Source organism: Crinia signifera, chromosome 4 (assembly GCF_055691185.1).
Source record: "Crinia signifera chromosome 4, ASM5569118v1, whole genome shotgun sequence".
NCBI classification, from domain to species: Eukaryota; Metazoa; Chordata; class Amphibia; order Anura; family Myobatrachidae; genus Crinia; species Crinia signifera.
In genome coordinates this window covers 284,029,872-284,045,693 of record NC_139220.1, presented here as the reverse complement: position 1 = coordinate 284,045,693, position 15,822 = coordinate 284,029,872, and the positions used below count along the sequence as shown (strand labels likewise).

The following is a 15,822-nucleotide window of genomic DNA, read 5'->3' as shown; positions in this document are numbered from 1 at the left end:
ACCAATTTTGATACAACTGAGCTGTGAAAATGAAAAATTAAATTTTTTCATTTTCACAGCCCAGTTGTATCAAAATTGGTGAAACCCCTGGGGGTTTGAAATGTACACTATACCCCTAGATGAATTCCCTGAGGGGTGTAGTTTGCAAAATGGGGTGACTTGTGGGGGAGGTTCCTAACTTTTAGCATCTTATGGTGCCTAGAAACCTACATGGTGCCTAAAAAAATAATCTCATAAAAAGGAGGCTCCAAAATCAAGTAGGTGCTCCTTCTATTATGAAGCCTGTGGTTTGGTCAACGTGCACACTAGGGCCACATATAGGATATTTATGAAAACAAAAGAATTGGGGGAATCAATTTTTAGTCACATTTCTCTAGTAAAATCTACTGTGTTCGTTAGAAAAATGTATTAAAATTGAAACTCTGCAAAAAAAAAGAAATTTTGAAATTTCACCTACACTTTGTTTTAATTCCTGTGAAACACATAAAGGGTTAACAAACTTCCAAAATGCTGTTTTGAATACTGTGAGGGGTGCAGTTTTTGAAATGGCATCATTTATGGGGGTGTCTCACATACAAGTCCCTCAAAGTCACATCAGAACTGAACTGGTCCCTAAAAAAATCAGTGTTTGAAATTTTCTTGAAAATTTGAGAATTTGCTATTCATATTTGAAGCCTCCTAGTGTCCCAAAAAATTAAAAGGAAGTTGAAATAATGATGTCAACATAAAGTAGACATATGGTCTTTGTTAGTTATTAACTATTTTGAGTGGTATGATTATTTGTCTCACAAGCAGAAAATTTAACATTTTGCAAATTGCTAAATTTTCCATTTTTTTACGACATTTTGGTATTTTTCACAAAAAAACACAGACTGTATCGACCCAAATTTACCACTAATTTGAAGTACAATGTGTCACGAAAAAACAATCTCAAAATCACTGGGATAAGTAAAAGCAAAAAAAAGTTATCCCCACTTAAGTGAGACATGTCAGATTTGAAAAAAATGGCTCTGTCAGGAACGCAAAAACTGGCTCTGTCAGGAAGGGGTTAAAAAAACTGGAGATTTCTCACCAAATCTCTCACTTTCTGAATCTCTCATCCCATTAAATCTCACCCTATATGTCACATATGAGACGCGGTCCGCTTATTGTCTAAGCAACTGCATTACAGGGGATTTAGTTTGAGAGATAACATGAAGATGGAGAGACTTAGAAGCACCAGAGTATGGGAGCTGAAACAGGAAAGAAAGTGCGAGTCCTCTCACCTCTCTGTCTGTAGATAGGAGGCTTCTTGTAGAGGTTTGGCTCCTTCTTAGAAATCTCTGTAGATTTTGAGAGAAATACACTGAGACTGGACCAAAGTGAGTGAGAACAATATTGCCGGATGTTACAGAAATGCAGGTTTTCTTTTTTTTACTTGGGAATTTTTATTAGAGAAGTTTGGGTACTCTTTACTTAGAAGGGCGCCCATCTCGGCCATCTCGGGCATTGAATGCACTAAAAAATCAGGTGCGATGCGACAGACGAGATGCCCGAGATTTCCCATAGGGAACAATGTTAAATGTCTCAATTGACCCGATTTTCCTGTTCAATGCCTCAATTGACCCAATTTTTCCATAGGAAACAATGTTAAATGGGCCACAGAGGCCAAATAGGCACCCTGAAGTGAATAATGGCCACCCAAATTGTTAACGCCACCCCCTACGACCTTTTCATACCCCCACTATCCACGTCGGCGTGGAGTTGAGAATAGAAAGTGTGGCGAGCGCAGCGAGCCACCGAGCCCGAAGCGTGGCGAGGGGACGCGGATACCTTCACAGGTATCTGCGTCCCCTCGCGGGCTTCACAGCTGTCCGCGTACCCTCGCGGGGCTCGCTGCGCTCGCCACGCTTCGGGCTCGGTGGCTCGCTGCGCTCGCCACACTTTCTATTCTCAACTCCACGCCGACGTGGATAGTGGGGGTATGAAAAGGTCGTAGGACGCGTACCGCCGCCCCTCGCGGGCTCGCTGCGCTCGCCACGCATCGGGTTGACGTTGATCGTGGGGTGGCGTTAACAATTCGGGTGGCCATTATACACTTCAGGGTGCCTATTTGGCCTCTGTGGCCCATTTAACATTGTTTCCTATGGAAAAATCGGGTCAATTGAGGCATTGAACAGGAAAATTGGGTCAATTGAGACATTTAACATTGTTCCCTATGGGAAATCTCGGGCATCTCGTCGGTTGATCGCACCCGATTTTTTAGTGCATTCAATGCCCGAGATGCCCGAGATTTTTTACTAACGATGCCCACGATCAAAATCGTGGGCGCCCTTCTAAGTAAAGAGTACCGAAATTTGCATTACAAAGTATGCAGAAAATTGCAAATATATAAAATACAATAGTACATACAGTAGTAGATCACTTCTGCATGTGACATAAAACACACACACACATCATTGGTACATTTTTAACAAAATGAAAGAAGGAAAAGAGAGAGACAAAAGAGAGTTTAAAAGGGACACATGGTAGGGGGTGATGCCAGATGTAGCCTCAGACAAATGGTAACCATCATAGTATCATACAATCAGAAATGCAGATTTTATGTTTCTCACGTGCTAAATGACTAAGGTCCAGATGTATCAAGCTTCAAAAAGTGCTAAAGTGAGAGTTGACAGCCAGCCAATCAGCTCCTAGCTGCCATGTGACAGGTAGGGTTTTAAAAATGACAGGTAGGAGCTGATTGGCTGGTTGTTTATCACTCTCACTTTTTTTGAAGCTTGATCTGGCCCTGGATCTTATTTAACTTTTATAGGTATGGTAGTAGCAAATAAGTAATGTGTCATCACTTCCCAGTACAGCTCCTGACTATACTTCCCCACCAGGCCTGTACCAGCTTATTCAGGCGGCATGTATGCATATGCCCCAACATACATGGCTCCAGTCCTGAATACATGGCATCCCCACTTAATCCTAAGGTGGCACAAATCCTTTGGTATAACATTTCCCATGTGTTGTGTCCACCCATGTCATATATAAGGGAAGGCCACATTACATTCTCTGTGACATCTACATATGCAAACATTCTGCATTTCTGCATACAGATGCAAAGTTTCCCAAGTATCTTAGATACTCATCATAGATTGCTGTATATAAAGATCAGGCTGATCAGTAACACATTATCAGTGTATTGAGTCTGCTTTGGTAGATGTGTGCTCCTGTTCTGATTTTTACTATTGTTTTGACCTTTGGCTTTGAATGACCTTGCCTCAGTACTACTAACTCTCTAGCACTGCATTTCTTGGCTTGGATGATAACCCCTCAGGCTCTTTGACCTATTGGCTGAGGATGGCTATCTATTGGACCATTCCATTGGCTAATGATTTCATTCTTCATATTTTAACACCACTGCATACTTAATGGTGCTGAGTACATTACTATATTTAGGCAAAACGAGGGCAGCATAGGCCAGAGTGTAGTTAAGAGCCTGGGGATTTAGGGGTTAAACGCAGATGCAATGCAGCACAGAGCAGTGTATGATTCATAGGCAGTTTAGCATGTGGTGCATCTGGGCCAATCAGCACCAAGAGGGGAGGTAGCTTAAGCGGGGTATATAGGGTCCAGCTCTGGGGTAGGAACTTCCTCTTGGAATCCGGATCCCCACCCTCCCATCCCTTCTTTTCTTTCCTCTCTCTGGTGCTCATTGCCTTCGGGCTGTCCAAACAATTCAGTAAATTTAACTTTAGTTTAAAAAATCGGCGAGAAGGCGCTCTCGACCAGCAGTCGGGTGAGGTGTCAGGTGGTCACCGTGCGGTATTACCCCCCCTTGCCAGGACGGTGGGCGAGTCCCGAACTGAGCGGGGACGGTGGGCATTTCCTGGAGGTGTCCGCGCCCTACCTTAGAGGGGGCGGGGAGCCGTCACGGTGCAGGCTGTACCTTACGTAAGGGGTGTGTTTGTTAGATTGGAGCGACGATGCAGTCGCTGCCATTGGCATACACCTCTGACTGGTGCTGGTCTCAAGTGCTTTCTTGGCCATCCCTTTGATAAACTAACAAGGGTCATACCACCTAAATAAATAACTTGACCATTTTAAACTTATGCCATGGTTGTCTGAGTCTTATTTTTAGATAAGGTGTCCGCGTGAATTATTTCTAGGAAGTAATGTAAGGGTAACAACACAAGGTAACCAACATAATCCCTTGGGCGCCTTATGCTCCTGATATTGGAATTCACCTGTTAATATCTTTGTTATCATTAGACGTTCTAGACCAGGCATGTGCAAACTATGGCCCTCCAGCTTTTGTGAAACTACAAGTCCCATCATGCCTTGCCACAGTTTTGCTATTAGGGAATGCTAAAAGTATGGCAAGGCATACTGGAGTGCCATAGTTTGGACATGCCTGTTCTAGACCAGTGATGGCTAACCTTGACACTCCAGCTGTTGTTGAACTACACATCCCAGCATGCCCTGCATCAGTTTTAGTGTGGCCGAATAGATGATCTAGATGTTAAATATTAATTTTAGCTATGGAGAAGGTAATAGTCAGGGATACTAGAAATGTTATTGCGTCTCCTAAGCAAATGTGCATTTCCAAAAATCATTCCAATCGACCATAAACCAGAGTGAGATCTATAATACCCCTGTCACACCGCAACTCGGAACCAGGTAATTGCTGGGTTGCTGACTTGTCGACTGTCGACTTATAACCTGGGTCGAACAACCCGGCAATTCAACCCAGTTATAAGAAGGGTTAAACCATACTTGCCTACTTTTTAAAACTAGTTTCAGGGAGATTATAGTGGGTAATAGAATTTTGCAAAGGGCCCCATTGAGGGGACGTGTCATGCTCCTCCCAAAGGGCGTGTCTAGTTATATATATGGAGAGATTGTGAACGTGGCACCTAGAAGCGTGGTTGTGTACTGCTACATCTGCGAGGAATCTTGTAAAATGACTCATATCCACATGTAGATGAGTCCCAAAGCTGTTAGTAAGAGATACTATACTTGGTAAAGTGCTGGGAAATGGTTCTGATTATTCAATGTAATTGTATCTGTCTCTCATTCCTTTTTTCCACAAAAATGTAAGTGTAATGTGGGCTAGGTGACATGAGGGAGATTGCTAGACTAATGAGGTAGAGAGGGAGATTGCTGCTATTTCAGGGAGTCTCCTGCAGAATGCAGGAGGGTAGGCAACTATGGGTTAAACCCGGTTAACCTGGGTCGAACAACCCGGCAATTCGACCCGGGTTATAAGAAGGGTTAAAGACGGTTCACCCTCTGTATAATAGGCAACCTAGGTTTAATATGAAATAATATTATTTGTTGATACATTCTATATTTATATTGTTATTGGATTTGCACTCTTTTTTTAAATCCATTTAGTTTTAATATGAATGTGCCAGAGCTGTGTCGAACCCGTGATCAAGATCCCAGGTCAGACCCGGCTCTGCAATCTGAAAGGGGCATAAGTGGACAGCAGAGCAGAGCGATATGAAGATCAGATCAAAGCGTCTTTTACCTGGACAGTGGAAGTGCTGAAGTCCTCCTCTAGGTGAGTTACTTCCCCCGCGGGGACCTTGTACATTGGAGCTACTTCCAACAGACTTATTGTCAGCCCAGAGTGCAGCGACCTATTCAATAAGTAATTGTAGATGTTACAACTTTACAGCCCTACATCTATCCCACACCTAGACTTTATATCCTCTCACAAATCTCACCTCAGGTGATGGAGGAGGTGATATGGACTTGGGAGACAGAGATCTCTGCAAGACATGTAAGTAGAAGAGTCATTCAGTAGAGACATTGAAGGTTCTGTACACAGTTATTATGGTGTCAAGAATGGGAGCCGGAAGTTTCTATGACCGTTATTGAGGAGCCAGGGTGAACTGAGAGATTGTATGGGTGATAGCAGCGACAGTTCATAGGGTGAGACTCAGGGCTATATTACCTAAAGAAATGGAAAGAGGTGATGTTGCCCATAGCAACCAATTAGATTCTGGCTAACTAGAATGCAATGATAGAGATATGCTGATTGGTTGCTACAGGCTACATCACACCTTTTCATTTTAAGAAGCTTTATGTCAGCTGGAACAAAGACTATATGGTAGATGTACTAAGGCTTGGAGAGATATAAAGTAGCAGCCAATCAGCTCACAACTATCATGAGTTTGAAATGCCGGTCGGTTTGTACTTTATCTCTCTTTGCTTTATCACTCTCTAAGGTTTACTACACCTCCGTTTATGATAGATTATTTGTGGTTAGTACATAGTGGGAAATGAGATCTTCCATGTGAGGACCTTACCTCTCGGCTGCGGAGAGTCTCTGTGTTCTCCAGGAGAGTGTATGTGAAGTGTGGCTCGTAAATCATTAGGTCTGGACGCTCAATATCCAATATAGCCTTGTCACGTGGAAGGGCGGCCAGATCCTTATAACCAATGATGCGACTGTCCATGCGAGCCTGGGCGGAGGTAGAGGGAGATATCATTTCAAATAAGGAGTTCAGACAATAAAAACAACAATAAATATAAATTAAGTCTCTTTTCCATAACAAGTGACTGCAGTATTCATGTTTAAGAAACTGCACTTTTATGTTGGATGAACTCCCCCTGTCCAATTGCCATTAATCAGAGGGCCCGTAGAGATAGGTATTACACTGCAGCACCTGACTCCCACTGAGGAGGAGCCTGCCCAGAGGCGGCTTTTCTACAAGGCAACCTAGGCGGCCATAAAAATATCCTGGTCATCCAAAACATTCCCAGTGGAGCATTGCGTGACTACCGCGTGACATGGCACCACATAGATCTGCCCACACTCTATAACTATACAGTTTTGTCATAAATATTACTTTAGACCAGGGGAGGCTCCAGAGTAAGGGTTGTGACACAGTTCAAAATTAAAATAGGGGAGCCACACCCCCTACCACCAACTGCCATTCCAAGCTGACCCACACAGAATTTTGGACTGTGCTGCTGAGCCACATCTGGAGCTACCACTGCTTCAGACACATAGATTTTGTATCTCCTAGAAGTTCAGGTTTTTGAGTATAGACACACACACACACACACACCTAGTAGAGAGAAAGGCCAGGCAGAGGATTACTTACAGTAATAGCAGAAGGGGAGCCCGGCACACTCGGCCCTCTGGAAGAGGTAACACTACCAGGAGATGTGAGGGGTGTCTGCAGACATAGAGAACAATACCAATATACATAATCAGGTAACAGTGCCTTTGGATACAGCCCCATAAATAGTTATAATAGTACTCAAGGCAACAAAAAACATAGTACAAAGGATTTAGTACATGGGTCTTTAAACTGTGGCCCTCCAGATGTTGTGGAACTACATGTCCTAGCATGCCCTGACAGTTTTGGCATGCTCTTATAGGAAAAAATGTGGCAATGCATGGTGGAACATGTAGTTTCACAACATCTGGAGGGCCACAGTTTGAAGACCCATGATTTAGTATATAAGCAAGTCAAAAAGCCACACAAATAAAATAGGGATACACCTAGAGAGTAGGCATAACGCAGGGTTGTAGCCCTTCTTGTGGGTAATAAATTCCGTGGGTTATCCATTCCACCCATGAAAGCAACCAGCCTTGGGCACACTGCTTAGGGTTATCCTGGTTGGAATAGGTCATAATACAAAGTTACACGGTGGGAGACAAACCATACAGGGGCCCAAGGCGTAGGTGAGGAATCTGACATGTGTGTGGCATGATATACCCTATATGAATAAACCAATGTGTTGTACATCCTGCCCATGGAGAAACCATCTGGGCTGCACTGCACGTAAGGTGGAATACTGCTTTTGCTGCATTAGAGAGCTTGGGGGGAAATGTAATAGGACGGTTTGATTTTGCCGTGTAAATGATTGCCGCATTAAAAAAAGAAGATTTCTTACCAAAACGCTCACTTTCTGATTCTCTCATCCTAGTACATTTCCCACCTTGTATCAGTGTTATTAGTGACTGATGCAAATGTGTCAGTTACAAATAAATAAAACAAACAAGTTGGACATGAGTGTATGTGACGTTAGCTTGGTGTAATGAGGCTCATAGGCTGCAGTTATGATCACAGATTCAGGTTATCTAATCAATAATCATATACAGTATGCAGCTGCTATATCCCTCAGCATTGTACTGAGGACGGTACCATCTAACGGGATTGTAAACAGTCGGTATCCACTGTAACTGTGCAATGATGTATAAGTGAGAGGGCACTTGTTGGGTATCGGCCTAGTATTATATAATGTAGAGAAGACTTGGAGCTGTAGCAGAAGTCACTCAGCCATCACTCAATCCCCCAAAGGCCACACCGTGTACCCTGGCTTACAGGACACTATAAGTGACATAAATAAGGTGTAGGATATAGATGCCTGGTAATATGCCATCTATCATTATAAGGGCAAACAGTTATTTGCTGAAAGGCTAGACGTGACATTTGTCCATATGATTTAGTTCTATCACTGTGTATCGGTGGGCTTTGTTACAAGCATCTCATGTACCCTACATCGATGGCAAAGGAGAACCGATGTTTCTTTTTTTTTTCCAAGGTGACGGGACACGGAGCATAGATTCGCCCCCCAACACCCATAAGTCCCGCCGCCGAGTTCTGATTGGCCCATGAGCCATTCAGTCACACTATCAATGGTTATCCATCAAATAGTTTACGACTATCAATGGCTGGGTGCAGAATCGCCATCGATGGCAAAGACTCTGCACCGATGGCCATTCCTAACACTCACAGACCCAGGCTTCACACCAGATGTGCTTATCTTCTTCTTATTTAAGCCAGTTAAACACACAGAAAAAAAAGGTGTTGCTTAAAAGTCAGTGCTTGTATGCTGTATGCTTCTAGTGTATGGAGACTGTACATATATTAAAGTGTAATCGTGTTTTACCTTTGGCACCTTTTCCATTCAGCTGTCGTGCGTCAGTGTCCTGTGTGTATACCGGAGATCTACAAGTTAAGAACATTAAGATTAATTCATATACTTTGTGGTGTATCTGCATATGGTTTGAATATATGCTTATGTACGACTGGGTGTAGGCTGGTGGAGCAGTGCATTAGGGGTTAGCGTGAGGGGATTTACATTTTCTCAGAAGATGTAAACAAGTAGCGGCCACCACCAGTACATCAGTAATTATGTAGATATTACCCCGGATTTAGTACTGATAATCTGAATTAATCCTTGGCTTTTAGAACAATAATTTGTAGAGACCTCCGCTAAGTAATGATCTTCAGTGGGGCCAGTTTGGCATTCGGGTCACATGGCATTTTGGAATTGACCAGGGACGCAACGAGAAAGTATCGGCAACAACAGGAACCTTTTTAAGGAGACAGAACCTCTCCCAGCTCTGCTTCCCGTCACTGCAATCACCAAGATCAGACCCATTCCATAACGTACAACACTATAACTGTATGACGTCTTTACACAGATTGCCGGAACTACGTGGATGTTCCTCAGTAACTGACGACTAAGGGGGTAATTCAGAACTGCTCGCTAAGTTGCGTATATTCGCTGCCTAGCAAACAATTAAATGCTGCCCCACCAAATGCACTCCCCCCGCCACCCGAATCCCTGATGAGAGCGAATGTGTACGCTTACGCATGCTCTCGCCAACAAATGATTTCTCCTCTCCTCGTTAATAAAAGTAAGCCTGGCATTACTCTTATTCTGCACGGTGATGGCTGAAATGGGTGTGGTTTCTGACATCATCCACCCGCCCCAAACAGACAGGGACACGTCTACATTTGCAGGCGTCCACCCAGCGTATCCGTGGGCGAGCCCACCGTTTTTTTGTGGGTATGCCCATAAAACCAGAGCCGGCCTTAGGCATAGGCAAACTAGGCAATTGCCTAGGGCATTTGGAAAGCCTAGGGGCATCAGCAGCTTCTGCTGATTATAATGATATGCAGCATGCCTATATTCTGTGTGTGAGTGAGGCTGTATCTGCATATGAAATAGTGTATTCATGGAAATCACTGTAACATAGCATTCCGTATGCAGGTACAGCCACAGTCGCACACAGAATATATTCATGCCAGATATCATTTTAATCATCGGAAGCTTCTTGTGTGCGCTGGTCATAACAATGCAAATAAGATGACTTTTCAGCAAAAAAGGCACCCAACGTTAGCAGAACTGGCCAGGAGCTGCATGGCCTATTGAGGCAAGATGTATGAGGAAACATCTGTATCCAAGCAGAGGCAGAGGTCACAGTGTTAGCGGCTGTGCAAGTTCTGTCTGCGGGTGAATTGGTTGTGCAATAGTGTTCGGCATATGTGTAACGGGCATTATGTGTGTAATGTATAAATGCATTAATAATGTGCGACATATGTGTAACAGGCATTACGAGTGTCATGTGTGTAAGGGCATTAATAATATGCAACATATGTGTAATGGGCATTATGTGTGTCATGTGTATAAGGGCATTAATAATGTGCAACATATGTGTAAGGGGCATTATGTGTATTATTATGTGTATCAAGGGCATTAATAAAGGTTGGCATAATGTGTAAGGGGCATTATGGTTATAAGGACATTAATAATGTGTGTCATGTGTAAGGGTCATTACTGTGTGGTATTATCAGGGGTGCCGAGAGAAAGGGGTAGGGGGTACAAATTACCCAGGCCAAAGTCTGATGGACGGGCCCCCTCCCCTTAAGTGACAGCAGCAGCTGCAGCTCTTCTCCTCTGCCCAGCACACACTGCTTTGTGCTGGGTTGCAGTGTGGCCATGGAGGTGCTTAAAATACAATATTTTCGCAGGATTTTTTTCTACGAGTATAATGTGAATAATGTGAGGAGTAATGTACATAAGGTAAAGTGGTACTACTGTGTGATGTAACGTGAATAAGGGACACCATCGCATGATATAATGTGAATAAAGTTGCACTACTGTGTGGCATAATTTGAATTGGGGGTACTATTGGGTGGCCATGCCCCTTCCCAGCAAGAAGCCATGCCCCTTCCCAGCCCTGTTTGGGCTGCGCACCGAATGTGTGCACTGTTTCTATTTAAAATATTGCGGGTAGGGGCACCAAAATGATGACTGCTATGATGAGGGTTGATGGTGCTGGGAAAGGGGAGCAGGATCAGAGGCGGAACTAGTGGCGGTGCTAGGGGGCACCAGCAAAAATCTTGCCTAGGGCATCATTTAGGCTAGGGCCGGCTCTGCATAAAACGCTGGATTGGACCCCAGCGACAAGCACAGGTTTTGCCTTGGTCGTAGACCCTCATCCTAGGGCACCCCTGCTAGTGCTCATTAGAATCCCGATGATCGGAAACGCATAGCACACCCCTATATTTTGGGTCATTACTAGAGGAGGTTGTGTGGATAAACTAAATCACAAATGTGGATAGCCCAGGGTGTCAGGAGTGGGTAAGGGCAGGGCCCGATTACGGGGGGGCTAAGGGGGGGTCAGTGCCCCTGGGCTCCCCTCTTTCTAGGGCCCCCCTGTGACAAGGTTTTGTGAATGGGAGTGGGGTAGTGTTTCAGCTTCACCTACTTGCCAATGTGACAGGCAGTGCATTACTGGGAGTTGACCAAGTCCCATAAGACACTTTGCGCAAGAGGTCAGAGGCTGAGAGGCTTGTGCTGAGCTCTGATTGGTGGAGCTCATCACATGCTTCTCAGACCCGTGGAGGACAGCAGCAGCAGCCTCATTATGGGAAGCAGTACTGAGCCTGTGAGGTCTCCTGCAGTGCAAGGTACAGAGGGACAAAAACAGGCTTTCCATGTGGTGTATATATTTTTTCTCCACCCCTGCAGTTACCCATTAACTATTGATTCTTTAACCCCTGGGTCCTCAAACTGCGGCCCTCCAGATGTTGTGAAACTACAAATCCCAGCATGCCTTGCCACAGTTTTAACACTCCCTTATAGCAAAACTGTGGCAAGGCATGCTGGGATTTGTAGTTTCACAACATCTGGAGGGCCGCAGTTTGAGGACCCAATTTAACCAGAGCCAGTTATGGGCACTTCCCCTTTAGAGCTTTAAGATTATCAGCCTGTTGTACTGTACATTCTAGATCCCACAAGACATCTAGGGGGAAATTTACTAAAGGAAATTTGTAAAAAAATAGGTGTATTTGTATCCAGAAATACACTTATTTTTGACATTTAATACCAGCAGGTTTGTACACACTGGCCCATGTCATTTTTCCCTATTCTTACTGACCACCTCTGCAATACAGACGTCTGTATTGCGGCACATGTAGGGGTAAATAAAGGTATGTCCATGTTCATTTGTATGTTTGAGCCTGAAGACAATGCATAATAAAGTGCATTGAAACGTTGCTGTTACACCTGCTGTACCTTGTATTTATTTCATGCTGTGAGTGCCATGCCTATATATATATATATATATATATATATATATATATGTATATATATATACTACAACTAGTTACATGGCTGACAAAATGACAGAAAAACCTAACAGTAATGTCAGTGCAGGCGTCTGTGCACACCTGAGGAGAAACACTCCATCGGACGCCAGCTATTGGTCACCAGAGCGCAATACACTTTAGAGTAGTACAGTGTGTTCTTTAAGATCTCCAAGGGGGTAATTCCATTAGCAACAATATTTTAACAGGTGAGAAAAAGGGGGGCAGCCTTGGGCTTTCACTCCTGAGGCTATTCAATTAAAGCTTCTTTTTCTCACTCAGTAAATTAACTATTAACGGGCAACACTGAATACTATAATTTACTGCAGGATAATTGATCCCATGGGGCTATTTAATTATCCCTGATAAATGCAGTCTACAGTTAATAGGAATTTGTTATACTATTAACAAGGAATCCCCAATAAATAGTATTTTCAGGTGCCGCAACAATGTGTACACATACAGATGTCTCCTTCAACATCCTTGCCGCAGTCATGTTAAACCTTTCTAGTGGTGTGAATCAGTAGTGCTGAGCGTCTTTTCATGAGACTGTTTTGGTTAAATGCTCTTTGCTGATTGAAATGATATGTGGCATGCTTATATTCTGTGTGTGGCTGCAGCTGTATCTACACATGAAATGATATGTGGCATGCTTCTATTCTGTGTGTGGCTGCAGCTGTATCTGCACATGAAATGATATGTGGCGTGCTTATATTCTGTGTGTGGCTGCAGCTGTATCTGCACATGAAATGATATGTGGCGTGCTTCTATTCTGTGTGTGGCTGCAGCTGTATCTGCACATGAAATGATATGTGGCGTGCTTCTATTCTGTGTGTGGCTGCAGCTGTATCTGCACATGAAATGATATGTGGCATGCTTATATTCTGTGTGTGACTGCAGCTGTATCTGCACATGAAATGATATGTGGCATGCTTATATTCTGTGTGTGGCTGCAGCTGTAATTAGACATGAAATGATATGTGGCATGCTTATATTCTGTGTGTGACTGCAGCTGTATCTGCACATGAAGTGCTATGTTACAGTATTTTCATCTGCTACACTGTAATGTAGCATGGAATTAAATAGCCCACGACATTAAGCCAGAGGCTACCACCCGTTACCCACATAGTAAATGACTAGGTGATTCATCGCGCCCTACGGGCGCTCTTCACACCGTCGTAAGGGGCTGCGCCCCCTTAATTTGTGAACGTTTGTATATGAGAAATATGGTTAGAATTGTATGAAAGATGCCCTGTATTGCAACTTAGGTGTCCGCGAATCGCGGGAGGGGGGGTCGCGGAGGGTGCCGCGAATTGCAGGAGGGGGGGTCGCGGGGGGTGCCTCGAATTGCAGGAGGGGGGGTTGTGGGGGGGTGGATGCTGCGAATCGCGGGAGGGGAGGGATTGCAGAGAATCGCGGGAGGGGGGTCGCGGGGTGGGTTGCCGCAAATCGCGGGAGGGGGGTTACGGGGGCGGGGGTTGCGGCGAATCATGGTAGGGGGGGTCGCGGGGGGTGTGCCGTGAATCACGGGAGGGGGGGTCACGGGGTGGGGTGCCGAGAATCGCGGGGGAGGTGTGTGTGTGTGTGCCGTGAATCGCGGGAGTGGGAGTTGTGGGGTGGGGGGGGGGGTGTGACGCAAATCGCCACAAGAAAAAATCAACACAGAAAGGTCAACACATGTAAATGTTGACATAAGTGTGGCACTTCATTGGTGTCCATGTCGACACATGAGAATGAATATGAAAATATTCAAAAAATGAAAAAAAAACTTCAAAAACTCATGTCAACCTTTTTCATTGTCGACCATAGCCATGTCAGTGTTTTCCATGTGCAATTTAATTCTGGAGCTGCCGCGAATCACGGGGGGTGCCGCGAATTGCGGGAGGGGGGGGTCGCGGGGTTGGGTGCCGCGAATCGCGGGAGGGCGGGGTTCACAGGGGTTCCGGTGGGGGTTTGCCACGAATTGCGGGAGGTGGGGGGTCACGGGGGGTGCCGCGAATCGCGGGAGGGGGGGTTGCGGGGGGTGTGACGCGAATCGCCACAAGAAAAAATCAACACAGAAAGGTCAACACATGTAAATGTTGACATAAGTGTGCCACTTCATTGGTGTCCATGTTGACACATGACAATGAATGCGAAAACATTCAAAAAATGAAATAAATCTTCAAAAACTCATGTCAACCTTTTTCATTGTCGACCATAGCCGTGCCAGTGTTTTGCATGTGCCATTTAATCCTGGGGCTGCCGCGAATCGCGCGGGGGGGGTGCCGCGAATTGCGGGAGGGGGGGGTCGCGGGGGGTGGGTTCCGCGAATCGCGGGGTTCATGGGGGTTCCGGTGGGGGGTTGCGGGGGGGGTGCCGCGAATCGCCGGAGGGGGGGTTGCGGGGGGTGTGACGCGAATCGCCACAAGAAAAAAAATCAACACAGAAAGGTCAACACATGTAAATGTTGACATAAGTGTGGCACTTCATTGTTGTCCATGTCGACACATGAGAATGAATATGAAAATATTCAAAAAATGACAAAAAAACTTAAAAAACTCATGTCAACCTTTTTCATTGTCGACCATAGCCATGTCAGTGTTTTCCATGTGCAATTTAATTCTGGAGCTGCCGCGAATCGCGGGGGGGGGGGGGTGCCGCGAATTGCGGGAGGGGGGGTCGCGGGGGTGGGTGCCGCGAATCGCGGGAGGGCGGGGTTCACAGGGGTTCCGGTGGGGGGTTGCCGCGAATTGCGGGAGGTGGGGGGGTCACGGGGGGTGCCGCGAATCGTGGGAGGGGGGGTTGCGGGGGGGTGTGACTCGAATCGCCACAAGAAAAAATCAACACAGAAAGGTCAACACATGTAAATGTTTACATAAGTGTGCCACTTCATTGGTGTCCATGTCGACATGGGGGGGGGGGGGTGCCGCGAATCGCGGGAGGGGGGTCGCAGGGGGGGTGCCGCCAATCGTGCAAGGGGGGGTCGCGGGGGGGTTCTTTTTGCCGCGAATCACGGGAGGGAGGTCGCGGGGGGGGGGTGTTTTTTCCGCGATTCGCGGGAGGGGGGGGTCGCGGGGTGGTGGTTATGCCGCGAATTGCGGGAGGGGTCGTGGGGGGGTTCTTTTTGCAGCGAATCGCGGGAGGGGGGGTCGCGGGGGTGTTTTTGCTGCGAATCGCGGTAGGGGGGGTCGCGGGGGAGCGGGTGTTTTTGCCGCGAATCGCGGGAGGGGGGGGCGTGCGGGGGGGAAGTTTTGCCGCAAATCGCGGGAGGGGGCGCTCACCTGGTGGCTGTGGAGTAGCAGTGCTGGGCAACATGGGAAGGCAGTGGGTGTCTGGCACTGTCTGTGGGCTCACTGGGCTGGTTCTCTGTCACATACCTCCCAACATGACCCTCTCCAGGAGGGACACAATGCTCTGTTTCTAGACTTCCCCTTAATGTATGATTGCCATCACCTGTTTTAAACAG

The 15,822-nt window shown here is 45.9% G+C and overlaps 1 protein-coding gene across 3 annotated transcripts in view; it reads right to left on the bottom strand.

Annotated features, from left to right (window-relative positions):
• DMTN (dematin actin binding protein) overlaps positions 1-15,822 on the bottom strand; it is a 60,235-nt gene that overhangs the window by 15,713 nt on the left and 28,700 nt on the right. For all 3 annotated transcript variants that reach the window (XR_014473589.1, XR_014473588.1, XM_083184812.1), the window contains exons 3-8: positions 8,884-8,942; positions 7,086-7,160; positions 6,285-6,440; positions 5,700-5,744; positions 5,501-5,612; positions 1,266-1,322 (exon numbers count right to left, since the gene is read on the bottom strand). Coding sequence is in view for 1 of the 3 variants with exons in the window: in XM_083184812.1 (XP_083040938.1) it covers positions 1,266-1,322; positions 5,501-5,612; positions 5,700-5,744; positions 6,285-6,440; positions 7,086-7,160; positions 8,884-8,901 (463 nt within the window). In the remaining 2 variants the exon portion in view is untranslated. The remainder of the gene's footprint in view (positions 1-1,265; positions 1,323-5,500; positions 5,613-5,699; positions 5,745-6,284; positions 6,441-7,085; positions 7,161-8,883; positions 8,943-15,822) is intronic.